The sequence below is a fragment of the Nelusetta ayraudi genome, unplaced genomic scaffold (assembly GCF_046127955.1).
Source record: "Nelusetta ayraudi isolate G7.1 ecotype Tasmania unplaced genomic scaffold, CSIRO-AGI_Nayr_v1 ptg000089l, whole genome shotgun sequence".
Taxonomy (NCBI): Eukaryota; Metazoa; Chordata; class Actinopteri; order Tetraodontiformes; family Monacanthidae; genus Nelusetta; species Nelusetta ayraudi.
The window spans coordinates 481,576-495,644 of NW_027466139.1; the positions used below are offsets into that span (position 1 = coordinate 481,576).

At 45.9% G+C, this 14,069-nt stretch overlaps 1 protein-coding gene across 2 annotated transcripts in view; it reads left to right on the plus strand.

The window, feature by feature from the left end:
• Nucleotides 1-14,069, plus strand: part of piezo1 (piezo type mechanosensitive ion channel component 1 (Er blood group)) — a 40,507-nt gene that overhangs the window by 14,781 nt on the left and 11,657 nt on the right. For both annotated transcript variants that reach the window (XM_076046021.1, XM_076046022.1), the window contains exons 5-29: nt 1,035-1,335; nt 1,732-1,945; nt 3,511-3,682; nt 3,821-3,904; nt 4,026-4,098; nt 4,930-5,033; nt 5,161-5,240; nt 5,840-6,020; nt 6,773-6,875; nt 7,017-7,198; nt 7,586-7,734; nt 8,267-8,425; nt 8,616-8,728; nt 9,181-9,350; nt 9,438-9,614; nt 9,769-9,894; nt 10,177-10,377; nt 10,604-10,808; nt 11,207-11,311; nt 11,480-11,636; nt 11,841-12,084; nt 12,268-12,364; nt 12,599-12,764; nt 13,213-13,302; nt 13,489-13,574. In XM_076046021.1, coding sequence (XP_075902136.1) covers nt 1,035-1,335; nt 1,732-1,945; nt 3,511-3,682; nt 3,821-3,904; nt 4,026-4,098; nt 4,930-5,033; nt 5,161-5,240; nt 5,840-6,020; nt 6,773-6,875; nt 7,017-7,198; nt 7,586-7,734; nt 8,267-8,425; nt 8,616-8,728; nt 9,181-9,350; nt 9,438-9,614; nt 9,769-9,894; nt 10,177-10,377; nt 10,604-10,808; nt 11,207-11,311; nt 11,480-11,636; nt 11,841-12,084; nt 12,268-12,364; nt 12,599-12,764; nt 13,213-13,302; nt 13,489-13,574 — 3,739 coding nt within the window. The remainder of the gene's footprint in view (nt 1-1,034; nt 1,336-1,731; nt 1,946-3,510; nt 3,683-3,820; nt 3,905-4,025; nt 4,099-4,929; nt 5,034-5,160; nt 5,241-5,839; nt 6,021-6,772; nt 6,876-7,016; nt 7,199-7,585; nt 7,735-8,266; nt 8,426-8,615; nt 8,729-9,180; nt 9,351-9,437; nt 9,615-9,768; nt 9,895-10,176; nt 10,378-10,603; nt 10,809-11,206; nt 11,312-11,479; nt 11,637-11,840; nt 12,085-12,267; nt 12,365-12,598; nt 12,765-13,212; nt 13,303-13,488; nt 13,575-14,069) is intronic.

Below are 14,069 nucleotides of genomic sequence, written 5' to 3' on the forward strand. Positions count from 1 at the left end.
AGACAGATATGGACAATCCAGCCTCCCTGACAGCTCGTTTCGTATTTAGCGTGAAACACTCGCGCCTTCAAATAAACCAACAAAGCAGAAGGCGGACAAGGTATCTAGTTTTGTGTGCACTGGCCGCCGTAGTTCACTGGCAAGCGCGGGAGAGGGAGCGGTGAGCTGCAATTCTAAAATGCAACCACTTGCAGTCGCTGTTTCTTCTTGAAAACTCCAATATTACACACCGAGGCTCTGAGCTGTTTCCCCGCGTGGACCTGCAGAGGAGGCCTGATGTTCTCCTGCCTTGATGCAGGTGACTGGCATCTCCGCACACAAGGCGTTTGACTCTTTCCTCCAAACATGGAGGTTTGCCGGCCTCGGGACGACATCAAAGAGAGCCAGTTTATTCTGCAGCGTGTTCTGCATCAGTAATCAGTAAGGCGAGATGTTTTCGCACCTGTTGCTGCCGAGCTGTCGCAGGCACACCGTGTATTTGCAGTGCTATATAAGATGACTTCTCTCTGCAGTTGTTGGCAATGGTACAATCTGGAGGAGGGGCTCCTGAGGCTATTCTTAGTGCCGCGGAGGGCAGGCCGGCCGAGCACGAGGCTGTCACTCTGACCACGCACTCTATGAATACGTCTCTTTTTTAGTCCTTATTTCCAGCCGCTTTTTCAGACACCATCGTCGTTTATGCATCACACACTCAAGAGCGACGTGTCTGTCTGTGCGTGTCGGTGCGTGCGCGTGCTGGTGTGCGCGCAAGCCAATTCCGCCGCGTTGAACTCGCCATTGGTCACATTGCAGATGGAAGAAGACCTGCTTCCTGCGTCAGTGGCGGCTGAGTCCTTCAGACTTATGGTTGAACTCAGGGCAGCATCAGAGTTGCATTCGCGACTGCCACATTTAAATTGACACTCGCACACAAGCACAGAGTACATGCAGTTTTACTGTTTATTAGAGAGCATAATACCAGGTGGACTTCTGGTTGTGTGTGGCAGCTCTTGAATCTTTGCTCATAAAACTTGTTTGTGCCTCCTCTGCCTCAGCTTGAAGATGATGATGAAGAAGACACAGCAACTGTCGCCGATGATGAAGAAGAGGACAGGGAGGCCAAAGAGGATGATGGTTTGTTCAGAGCTGATGATGATGATGAAGGAGAAGAAGAAGAAGAAGAAGAAGAAGACGATGACGATGATGAAGAACGGTTGCCGCTACCTGATGACGGAGTGGAGGCAGTTTCAACAGCAACCAGAGCCAAGCAGCTGGCAGTGAGGCTGAAACACGCAGCCCGCAAGGTTCTGCGGGACCTGGGCAGGATCGTGGCCATCAGCCTGCTGGCCTTGGCTGGTAAGAGCTGCGTCTGCACACTGCCCTCTGAGGGCCTGGGGTACTAGCACAGGTATGGGCAAACTACGGCCCGCGGGCCACATGCCACAAGCTTTTCAATCCGGCCCGCCGAACTTGAAGAAATGACATCAATGGTCATAAAAGTCATGAGTCATAGAATTGGCACCAAAGTGGCCTAGACTGCGTGATTTAAAGAAATACTTTCCGCCAGGGAGAATAAGGGACAGCAGAGTTCCTGCAAGAAAAACATGATTGCATGAGTACAATTTCATTGATTGATTGATTGATTGATTGATTGATTGATTGAAATGAAATGTTTGTTTTGAGCATAGAACCAAACCAAACCAAACAACGGCCAAGGACAATAGAAGAATGAAACTCTTCCTCTCCAAACAGGCATCACACTACCCTCGGCCTTCTCGGCCATCTACTTCCTGCTTTTCATTGGCGTGTGCACCTGGTGGGCCTATCACCTGCCCATCAGCCTCCTGGGATTCAATGCCCTGTGTGTCATGGTGGGCTTCTTCACCTCGGGACACCTGGTCTGCCTCTACCTGTACCAGAGTCTGCTGGCCCAGGCCCTCTTCCCCCCCCACAGCCTGTGGGCCAGGTACGCACCACTGATGAAGAAGATGATGAAGAAGATGATATCACTGTGTCAGTGGCTAGCCCCCGGTACACTGTGATTGTCTGTTGAATTTAATGTGTGTTTGTGTGTATATATTGATATAAGACTATATATGTATATATTCATATATATTTATATGCTTAATGTGTTCATATGTGCATATATGTATGTATACATATATACGTATATATACAAATAGATATACTGCGTGTTGAACTCAGTGCAGCATCGCTGCAACAGGGGAGCAGTACTGCGTCCACACATCAGTGACAGGTGATGATATTTGTTTTTACAGCAAGTTATTTTTGTAAACGCCCTCCGAAAGCAAATTCCCCATCATACATAAAATTAGAACGCTGCACAGTGCATGGATCATCTCCGAGGGGCTGCAATCCTGCTCTGACTGACTGCTCGGGACTTATTTCGTGGAGTTGGAAGCAGGTGTGGGTGATTTGAGCAGACATCAAAATGAAACTTTCTCAAATTTCTTGACATCATTGACTGAGGCTCTGATTTTGCCACGTCTGCAGAAATACATTTCTAACATGTTGATACTCAACCGCAGCTGTCAGATCCAGCTGTTGTACCCTTTGTTGACACACAACAGTCATAACACCTGGCTACCTTTCTTTGTTTGGAGGGCAACAACATTAGCGGGACTGATCAGTTTGCTAACAGACGCTCATGAGAATGTCATGAGTTACAGTATGACAGTCAGCAGCAAAGCACGTTTCAGAACATGGTGTTAGAGAGAGCAGTGGTCTTACTCTGCAGGTTTACACACATTGAATGCAGGCATGAGCTCACATGAGCAGAGTTTATTATTGCAACAGACGGAGACAGGGCAAGGTGCAGCTCACACTCTTCCTTTTATTATTCTGCTTTCCTCTGAAGTGCAGATTGGACTAAAGCCTTCATCCCAATGTGCATTTTGGCAGAGCTGCAGTCTTCCAACCAACTCGACTAGATTGACTATTAACCTTTTATTGTCCAATCATGGACGTCTTGGTCAACACAAGGCTACGCGACTCAATGCAACCACGCGAGACGCACAGGAAATCCCAATGTATTGAAACTGTTTATATTTATCAGAGAGTTTACAGATAGAGAAGATGTTTGGAGTTGAGAATGTCAAACTACCCCTTCTGGTATGCGTGGAATTCCGTGCCTGCCGCGAGTGCTCATCAGGTTACTTGACCTGATTGGCTGAAGTTATTAAGCGGCAGTGCAGCATTCCTGCCTTCCGTACTGTATGATGCCTCTGCCTGTCTCCCTCATCTGTCATCTTCCTGTCGTCAGAAGAAAGACTGATCAGTCTGCCATCACCGCACACATATCCAGCTGTCACAACACTGTCATACAGAATATCAAGTATCATTTTTAAAAAAGTTCATTGCTAACACATAAATTAGCCGACCAACTAATGCAACAATAAACATTATTATTATTATTATTATTATCATTATTATTATCATCATTAGGAATCTTTAATGTGGTCATCAGTCACCTGTCTGTGGCTTCACTTCCCTCCCACCGCTCCTCTTTAGACTCTTTGGGCTGAAGGACATCATCATTCCTGGAAACTGCTCGGCGCCCTTTGACCTCATCCTTAATACCAGCTATGATTGGCCAGTGTACGTCAACCCGGGGATACTGTTTCTCCTCTACATGACCATCGTGACTATTCTCAAGACAGGATTTCATGCAACACCTAACCAGGTATCCTCCTGAGTGAGGTCAGACTGCTCGTCATCCAATGACGTGGCACTGATTTCATTAAAAAAAAATAAATAAATAAATTCTTGTCTGTAAAAAGTCTATATCCCTACATTAGAACTGACCGGGATTTGTTTCTAGGTTGACGGTGAGCAGAAGCTTGAGGAGAATGAGGAGACGGTGGAGTTAGGACTGTGGAGTCACGCCAGTGAAGACGACACCGAGGTTCCCACACATCACACACTCATCTTTTAGTTCTATGTTTTTTTTACATTTTTAATTCGTATAATTTAGGGGAAACAGCCGGTTAGGTTGTGTATTAAAATTGTTTGCTGTCATCTCTCAGCTCATGCTTCTGTCAATGGGATCGGACAGCAGGAGGGACGACACTGCGACCGAGCAAAGCCTTCCAGACCTGAGTACGAAGCCTGCATTTGATTTCTGTTCTGCTTTGAAAAGAAATGTGAAAAACATCAAAGCAACCACAAATGACTTGTTTTCTCCTTAGTCCTGCCTCAAATACTAGTTATATATGCGTGTCAGTTTATAATTATTGACTTGACACCTCACACCCAAAACCCCATCAAACTGCCTGCTGAGATGGCTCAACAATCCTGTATTATTCCAGCACAAAAATGAATGTATTTCTCTGTGACCTGCTGGTTAAATATACATTTTAATCTTATTCCACCTGAACAATAGGCCAAGCGGTTGTGTCTACTGGAAAATGTAAATACCATACAATACTTGAGTGTTTGGGAGCCTCTTTATAATGAGCACAGACTGGTTTTGATGGTTTTGATACTCGAGTGGCATCACAGGTGTCCCACCTTGACGTTGGCTCGATCCATCATTTACCAAGTATGACTCCGCAGTCGGTAAACACATGGTAGATTATTCATGACTTGGTCGGACTTTTTTCCTCTTATACATCGACATTGTGCAATATTAATGGGCCTCGTATACATCCACCTCGTATACATCAACTTTCTGCCCACGTCTCTGTGCACTTTATATTTTGTGGTCGTCTGTGATTGCGTTTGATCCTTTTGTACCAATTGTTGCAGTTGTCTGCGGCACCAGATGAGTTTCCTACGGAAAAATAAAGTATACATATATATATCATCTTATCTCATCTTAGACGTGCTTACTAACTGGGGAACAAAAGCCAATTGAACTTACTTGCTTGCGTGAATGTAGGAACAAAGTGTCTGCAGTGTTTCAATAGGTGATCGTCTTGTTGGTTGCAGGTGTTCAAGATGCCCCCAGGAGGCAGCACAATGAAAGTCCCTTCTTCCTGCTGGGCAAGGTTGTCATGCAGCAGAGCTACGTCTGCGCCCTCATAGCCATGATGGTGAGCGTCACAATGCACTGCATGTGATTCTAGGACAACATCAGCGCAGACAAGCACACTATGACCTCAGGCGGCTTTGCCTGTTTTGTGTCTGTGAGTCAAATGATGTTGATTTTTGTCTGTTAAGGTTTGGAGCATCACGTACCACAGCTGGTTGACCTTCGTGCTGCTGCTGTGGGCTTGTCTCATTTGGATCCTGCGTGCAAGGTAACCGCTCGGACCTGCAGCACCGAAGCTGCTGAAGAATCTGCGTCTTCAGACGTGTTGGTGGAACGAGTCCCACTGCGGGGGGGGCAAAGTTTGCCAGAGGGGGGGTAGCGGAGCAGCAGCAGATGGATGGAGTGTTCTGGTGAGCCTCCTCATAGGAGGAGACAATCGATCCTGGGATGTTATGGAGGAAACATGTTGCTGTAATGTCAATGGAAGATGAACAAAGTTGCAACCAAATCAGTGTCTTTGAAGCCCCACCAGGGTGTTGAGCTCTTAGAACGATCTAGAACCATCCAGAACCATCCAGAACCACCAGGGTGTTCAGCTCTTAGAACCTCCTAGAACCATCCAGAACCACCAGACCACCAAACTTTATGAAATGCAGCTATTTTAGTACTGACTAACTATTCATATCATTTCTTCAAGTTTTGCCGGCCAGATATAAGAGGTATAACGGGCCGCATATGGCCCCCGGGCCGCAGTTTGCTCATGCCCGATCCCATCCATTCTAAAGCATGATGAGAATGTGTTCAGATTGTGTATTTTAGATTTTTTAGATGATGGAGCTGCGCTTGGTTTTTTTTTCTGTTCTTCAGACGCCATGCAGCCACCCTGTGCTCCCCCTTCATTCTGCTCTACGGCCTGGCGCTCTGCTGTCTGCAGTACGTCTGGGCCATGGAGCTGCAGTCGGAACTGCCCACCACCATAGGAAGCATGAGCCTCCGACAGCTGGGCCTGGACAGAGCCCAGTACCCCTGTCTGAGACTGGGAGCCATGGTGTGTGTGTGTGTGTGTGTGTGTGTGTGCGTGTGTGTACACGTTAAAAAGAATGAACTTTGACTCGGGCGTTCACTATAAAAGTGACTCCTGGCAGGAAAGTTTTGGATGAGCTGCAACCTTCAGCACTGTCATGCACTCACAACACATTCGACTTGACTTCTTAAAGAGCATTGCAGTGCCGTGTGCAGCGCACCTCCAGCCAGGGTAGACCTCGATCCAAGGCAACACCCACCCATTAGGAGGAAACTTGAGGTTGTGTGTCATGCCCTTGTCAAGCTGGAGCAGCGAGTTACCAACTCGCAGCTAAAAGCTGCCAGAACTGCATTTGAAGAAGTCACGACGTCCACGAGCTGTTTCCGTGCATTATCGACGCCGCATAGATTTGGTCCACGCTTGAAAACTAGCCGATGAGTTCACTTTATACCTGGATTGAAATGATATTTAAATACAAATATATATGTATATATACATTTGAATAGTTCTTAGTGCCAGTAATCTGTCTACTGCTGATTTGCAATATTTCCAATGATCTGCTTTTACAATAGTCATTTCTGTGTGCTATTATTAATTGTTTGTAAAGAATAGATGAATGAAAAACATGAGAGACGCAGTCTGACAGTCTGCTAATGTGTTCAGAGTGACTCAACCGTGAGTCCAGACCTGTAGCGGACAGACGTCTCCCGTTGCTCACGACTCACGGCGTTGGCGTCCTTTCTCTCTGTCCTTGTCCAAACTCTTCCAACCCGCAGCTTCTCTTCACTTTGACCTTCTGGCTGTTGGTGCGTCAGTCGGTGAAGCAAAACTTCAGCAGGAAGTCGCTGACCACCCCACTGCAGGAAGTCACCACAGGAGGTTCGTACATCTCTTTAGGCATTTCTGCAGACGTTTCAGAGATTTAGAGACGTGGGGGGGCGGGGGGTTTGTTTCTGCGTGAGCTTCATCTCAATGTGACAGTTTCCCCTCTCGTCCTCTGTAACTCCTCACCCTGGGCAGAGGAGGCCACTCATGATGAGTCGGTGCTGAAGGTCTTGGGGGGCATGGTGATGAGCTGCTATGCCAAGTACTGGATCTACGTGTGTGGAGGGATGTTCATCATGGTCTCCTTTGCTGGAAAGCTCGTTGGATACAAGATTGTCTACATGCTGCTCTTCCTCATGTGCCTCTGTCTCTACCAGGTGGGTTCACACCAGCCAGCCATCAGGTTTCTATCAGATACTAAACTGTTTCTGAGTAAAACCTGAGCTTTATGCCTCTTCATGAAATCTCTACTCACACCTGTACTTAACCCAAAGTACCAATACTTGGGTAAAAAAACTACAACTACTCTGTCAAAAGTAAACGTACTGATTCAACTCTTTTACTCAAGTAAAACAAGTCATGTGTGTGTGATGTTTGCTTTGTTGGAAAAGAGATTTTTAATCTCAATGGAACTTTCCTGGTAAAATAAAGGTAAAAAAAATAAATATATAAATCTACTCCAGTAGAGTTGCAAAGTGTTTGTACATCTGACTGTTGCTGGGCTTGATGCTGGTTGGTGTTGACTTGTGTGTTGTGTCTCTCAGATCTACTACTCTCTGTGGAGGCGTCTGCTGAAGCTCTTCTGGTGGCTGGTTGTGGCCTACACCATGCTGGTGCTCATCTCCATCTACACCTACCAGTTTGAAGACTTTCCCGGCTACTGGAGGAACTGCACTGGTTTCACCGAAGAGCAGTGAGTCATGTTGCCACCCTTTGACTGAGTTAAGCGTTGGTAGAGATGAGTCACGCGTGTGTCACGGCTGGGAGCGAATGGCTCCAGGGTGCGTGCAACATGTCCACAGCGCTGTAACTCAGAGTAGACGCACAGTCAGGGCTCTCTTATCTGTCCACTCCATTCTTATGCACAACTTCTGGTGAACAGCAGCAGCCCTGTGAAATGTCAGCGTCTCACATTATGAGCTTGAGTGTGTTTCTGTGGAAGTTTATCCTAAATACAGCGTGACTCTTCATGAAGAACAGACTCCTTAATCTCGCTCCTCACCGAACTGACATCATGACGCTGCTTTAATGCACTCACATTTGACTTTTAAAAAAACCTTAACTTACAGAATTTCATTCAAGTGCCATATTGTAGTTAGGCTGGGAAGACTTTCACTGAAACTCCACACGCACTTCAGTTACAAGCATTCACTTAAAACAGGAGCTTCTATTTCCACACAAGTGGATGTTTGAAGGTCTGGCCGTCCTTCTCTTGTCATTGGCAGGCTTGCAGCTATCGGTCTGGAGACCTTTGCTCTCTCCGAGCTCTTCACCAGTATCCTCATCCCTGGCTTCTTCCTGCTGGCCTGCATCCTGCAGCTTCACTACTTCCACAAGCCCTTCATGAAGATCACAGACCTGGAGCATGTGACACCCATACACATGTAAGCACTCCTTGCGTTTGCCCCTTTCAGTTTTTTTTTTCAAGTTCACACTTGTAGTGGAAAAAATGTATGATCGACATCCTTCAATATATTAAGCCCACATTTCAGTGGCAAAGGGTAACCTCTCTCTCTCTCTCTCTCTCTCTCTCTCTCTCTCTCTCTCTCTTGCTCGCTCTCTCTCTCTCTCCAGGAAGAAGAGTGAGAGAAGTGTGGAGCCTGACGCCACTGATGTGGACGTGAACTCAGAAGAAGAAGAAGAAGAAGAAGGCCTGATGACACCAGATGATGGGGAATTTGAGGAAGGTAAAAATAGTTTTGATTTTTTTTTTTTTTTTTCTCTGTCCTAGAACTCGATGGGACGTCATCATGACCTCATGACCTCGGCAGCACGACTCCTGTCAATCTGTTCTAGTCCAAACTCAGAACACAACCGCTAGGACTTGCACTGCTTGTTTACATACAGCTCTGGGTTTAATGCATTCTTAATGTATTTTTGTTGTTGTGTCTCTGTGTTTTATGCTTTTTTTTATATTAAATCTCTGCTATTTTGTCTTCTAATCCATATATATATATATATATATGTAATTTGTATTATTATAAAAGCATGAGAAGTATATATCATTTCTAAGTATTTATAAACATTTTCAATACAATGTGCTTTACCGTAGTTGCACGAGATCTCTACGTGTCTTTCAAATGGATTCATGCAGATGAATTTTACATGAGTTTCTTTGGTCCTTCCTCTGCCTGACCAGCAGAGGCTCTGCGGCCCAGTAAGTGGGCTCTGGTGACAGACAGGCTGCTGGTCCTGTCCAGAAGGTTCTCTGACATCCTGTCTGAGATCCAGGAGTTTCTCTGGAGGCTCCTGGAGCTCCACATCCTCAAGATGGTTGCCTTCGCCTCCATTTGGGTTGCACTGGAAGAGGTACATTCTCACCGTACTGTCTTCCACGTCCCCTCCTGGTCCGACCAATGAGCCGCGTGCATTAACTCTTGCTCTGCTGGTGTGCAGCCGTCCGTGATGAACCTGGTCCTGGTGGTGCTGTGGTCTCTGGCCATGCCCTACGCTCGCTTCAGGCCCATGGCCTCCTGCCTGTCCACTCTCTGGGTGTGTGTCATCATTGTGTGTAAAATGCTGTACCAGCTCAGTGTGGTCAGCCCCATGGAGTACTCCAGTAACTGCAGCCTGGTAAGATGTCTACACACTCATTCTGTTAAAATATGAGGAAAGATGTTCCATTGGATCGAGGAAGAAGAAGAAGAAGAAGAAGAAGAAGAAGAAGAAGAAGAAGGATTTGGATGTCTTCCTACTCACCACGTGTCCTCTTTTCTCTTCTTCACAGCCTCTTGCAAATGAGACCAACCTGTTGCCAGCGGAAATGAGGCAATCTGCTCTGTATAAAGAGCCAGTAGATCCAGCCAGATGGTTTGGCATCAGGAAGGATGCCACAGTGCTGGGATACAGCCAGGTAACCCTCATAGAGGTTCTCCAGCCAGGCCTCGTCAGCTGATTTATTAGTGTTCAGGTTCAGGTGTTGATGTGTTGCTTTCATGATGAAGCAAACAGAAAGTCATTTCATGTGGCTTCTATTCAGAGATGAAGTGAACAGCCACTGTCCACAAAGTGCTTGTGGGCTCCTTCAACTTTTCAGCTCTAAATATCTCCTCCAGATTTCATTGGCACCGCCTCGCTGTTTGAATAAAACTGTCAGTGAGACTAACGACACTTTGGTTCTCCCGGTCTTGAACAGAAACATCTGATCGTGCTGATGCTGCTGGTGTTTGAGGCCACTGTGTACCGCCACCAGACTCACCACTACCGCCAGCTGCAGCGCTCCCCGCCCACCATCCCTGCGCTTTTCCCCACTGCCACTAGGGACACTCTGGACCAGGGCCTCATATCTTGCTTCAAGTATCTGCTCAACTACACCTTCTACAAGTTTGGACTGGAGGTAGCTGGAACACGTCATTCCTTTGCTGGAGGTTGGATCAAGATAGAAAGAAAATAGAAAAAAAAATCTCAAGGGGCAACTTAAAAAAAAAAAAAAAAAAAAAAAACTTTATTGCAAAAGTATTTGCATAACCCCTAAAATTATATATTAACACGCTTTGCTAGAATTTGACATTGTCATTGTTTTCCTTCCTGGTTCCTAATCTTTTATTTTCTCTTGAAATTAGATTTGCTTCCTGATGACGGTCAACGTGATTGGCCAGCGGATGAATTTCCTGGTGATCATCCACGGCTGCTGGTTGGTGGCCATCCTGGTCCGGCGGCGGCGGGCAGCGATGGCCCAGATCTGGCCCAGATATTGCCTCTTCCTGTCTGTCTTCATGATTTACCAGTACCTGCTGTGTGTGGGCATGCCACCGGCTCTCTGCATAGGTGAGTCCAGAGGAGGAGCACAGTGCCAAGAAATGTCAGAGTTCACGCTGAGTTTACGGCTGGTATGTAGGACAGCACAGACCTTTATTTAGTGGGAAATGTATTTTGGACTTTTTTTTATATATGTACCCAAATATATATATATACATATACATGCATATGTACATATATATACACACTACCAGCCAAAAGTGTGAACACATACTTCTGATTTCATGGTTTTTCTCTCATTTTCATGACTATTGACATGTTGATTGCTCAAATCAGATTTCCTTACGCAGTTGAGCCACCTGCAGGAAATGTCTCATGTTATTTTGTAATGATCAGAATGTGTTCAGCTCAGTCCAGTGGTGTCTGCCAGTGCCAGTGACAGTGACAGTGGTGTGTTTGTGCTGCAGACTACCCCTGGCGGTGGAGCACTCCAGTCTTGATGAATTCAGCCCTCATCAGATGGATCTACCTGCCTGACTTCCACACGCTCCCAAACTCCAAAAACCTCATCGGTCAGTGTTGCGTCATCATTAGTTTGTGTATATTTGGATCTGGGTTGTGAAGTCGAATTCTGTTTTTTTTTGAAGCCGAATATTTATTCATTTTTTCCGCTGATAATAGGAATGATTTCCTCTTGTGTGTTAAAACGCTGTTGTGTTGTTTTGTCCATCGGCGCCCAGCGGACTTTGTGCTGCTGATGTGTGCCTCTCAGCAGTGGAAGGTGTTTGACTGCGAGAAGACTGAGGAGTGGATGGTCCTGGCAGGGGAGAACACGGACGAGCCCAATCCAATGGAGGGCCGCCTCTTCAACCCTGCGCCCAACTTCATCAACTGCAGGTAGATCATCTCTGTCCTTGCTTTCTCTAATTGTGTAGACTCAGTAGGGTTGTATGCGACAGGTTGGTAAGAATCAAATGTGGAGGCTTTGTCAGGTTGGTTACTAAATACAACAACACTCAATTGAGTGAACAAAGTTTCTCTTTCACTGTGAATCCGTGAATATAAAAATACTTCTTTCCTTCTTCTCCGTTCCCGCTCCAGGAGTTACCTGGACATGGCCAAAGTCTTTGTGTTCCGTCACCTCTTCTGGTTGGTGCTGTCAGTGGTCTTCATCACTGGCTCCACCAGGATCTCTGTGTTTGGCTTCGGATACCTGCTGGCCTGCTTCTTCTTCCTGCTGTTTGGCACCAAACTCCTGGTCAAGCCGTCCAGGACTCGCCTCACCTTCTGGGACTGCCTCATCATGTATAATGTGGGAGTCATCATATCGAAAAATATGCTGTCGGTAAGCGTGTAGCCATTGCTGTCTCTGTGAATGCTAAAGATGCTGTGCTTTACAAGCTCCACTAGGCTGTGAATGTGTGTATCAGAGGAAAGTAAAGAGGTGGATCCTTGCTGTGAAGGTCCTGGAAGACATTCCTTGGACTGACGGTTCAGATCCACAGTGTTTGTTTCGTCTCTCTTCCAGATCCTGGCCTGTGTGTTTGTGTTTGAGATGCAGAAGAGTTTCTGCTGGGTGATCCAGCTCTTCAGCCTGGTCTGCACTGTCAAAGGATACTATGATCGTAAGGGGGGTTATATTGCATCATGTCAGAAGTTTGTCTCACTAAATGAGCGCATTCTATTGTAATATATAGGTTTCAATAGTCATTTTCACATGTGTGTGTAATTGTATGTAGATGTTTTCCGTGAGCCTCCATTTGTTTGTTGGGGATCCAGACAAGCACGTAGATTATTTTGAATTCCTCACACTAAGAATTGTGTGTGTGTGTGTGTGTGTGTGTGTGTTAATTGGGCAGCTAAAGCCATGAACGACCACACCTGCAGTCTCCCAGTGGAGGAGGCTGGAATCATCTGGGACAGCATCTGCCTCCTCTTCCTCTTGCTTCAGAGGCGGGTCTTCCTCAGCTTCTACTTCCTGCATGTGGTGACAGAGTTGCAAGCCTCTGCCAAGCAGGCTTCCCGGTGAGACTCACTGTCCAGGCCGCTGACTCGACGGATGGATGTTCTTTAGCACAGGGGTTCCACAGAAGTAGAAGAAGAATTAGTTTGCAGATTTGTTGACAGTTTGATGTGACTGTTAAGGTTGAGAGCTGCGGGACCAAAGAAAGAAAGTGAAGTCGGTGGAGCTGCAACACTAAGAGCATCCTGACCACTTCACTTTTTCTCTGAATGGGTTTCCCCTGAGCTTTTTCAAGCTCTGCACTTGGTATAGAAAGCAGAAGTGCAGGTTATCTGTATATTGCAAACAAAGTTAACCAGAGTCAAATTCCTTGTCGGATGCACAAAATCAATTTCATATAAGTTCATATGACAACAAAAAAAATGCAGACGCCTGCAGTGGGACTGAGCTCCCAGCTGTCAGGTTCCCTCACCAGTTGCTTCATAATCACTGATTTATTCTTGTTTCCAGGGGTTTTGAGCTATTCAAGGCCAGCATTGTGAAGAACATTAAGTTCCACCAACAAGCTGAAAGGAAATCTCTGTCACAGCTCAAGAGATCGTAAGTGTCCTCACGTCGCATTAGCGCGGCACCGTCACTCATGTGTACATTTCATTTGTTTTGTTTAACCTTCTTTTCAAAGCATGGAAGTGCCATGCAAACGGGGTCTATTCAAGTTTGGAGAGGTGCGATCATCAAAGCACAGCTTGCTAGTAAAGTTCTTCCGTCCCTGTCATCTCCTCCCAGGATGCAGCGAATCCGCTCCAAGCAGCAGAAGTACCGAGACGGCCACCAGACCACCAGTGAGGAGTCCCAGCAGAGCCAGACTGCTGGTAGGAAACAACCTTCGCGCCTCAGCTTGCCGAGGCGACGTCGCAGCTCAGGAAGGATTTGTGTTGACAGTCAACAAGTTCATTTAACGGGAAAACCACTTTTAACATTTTAAAAATCAAGAGATGAAATCTTGATTGCTCCACTTTTTTTAAAAAAAAACATCTGTGACACCGTTGATAAACCAACGTCATGTGTATCAGTGATACATGTACGTGTAGTATTGTTTTAATTATACAGGTACTACCCAGAAAATGACAATATATCCTGAAAAGGTTGCAGTATTTCTGCAGTTCAACTTAAATGGTGGATTTGACATATTATATAAAGGAATAATATGCAAATCAATTTATTTCAAGTTTTTATGTCTTTGGATTTTGCTGATCAGCTCTTGCAGCTTCAAAAAAACCCTCAAATTTTATACTAATTTTCTGAGTTTGTGGGTTTGTGGGTTTTAATAAGCTGAAAATCTTCATCAGCAAAGTTCCCACAAGGAA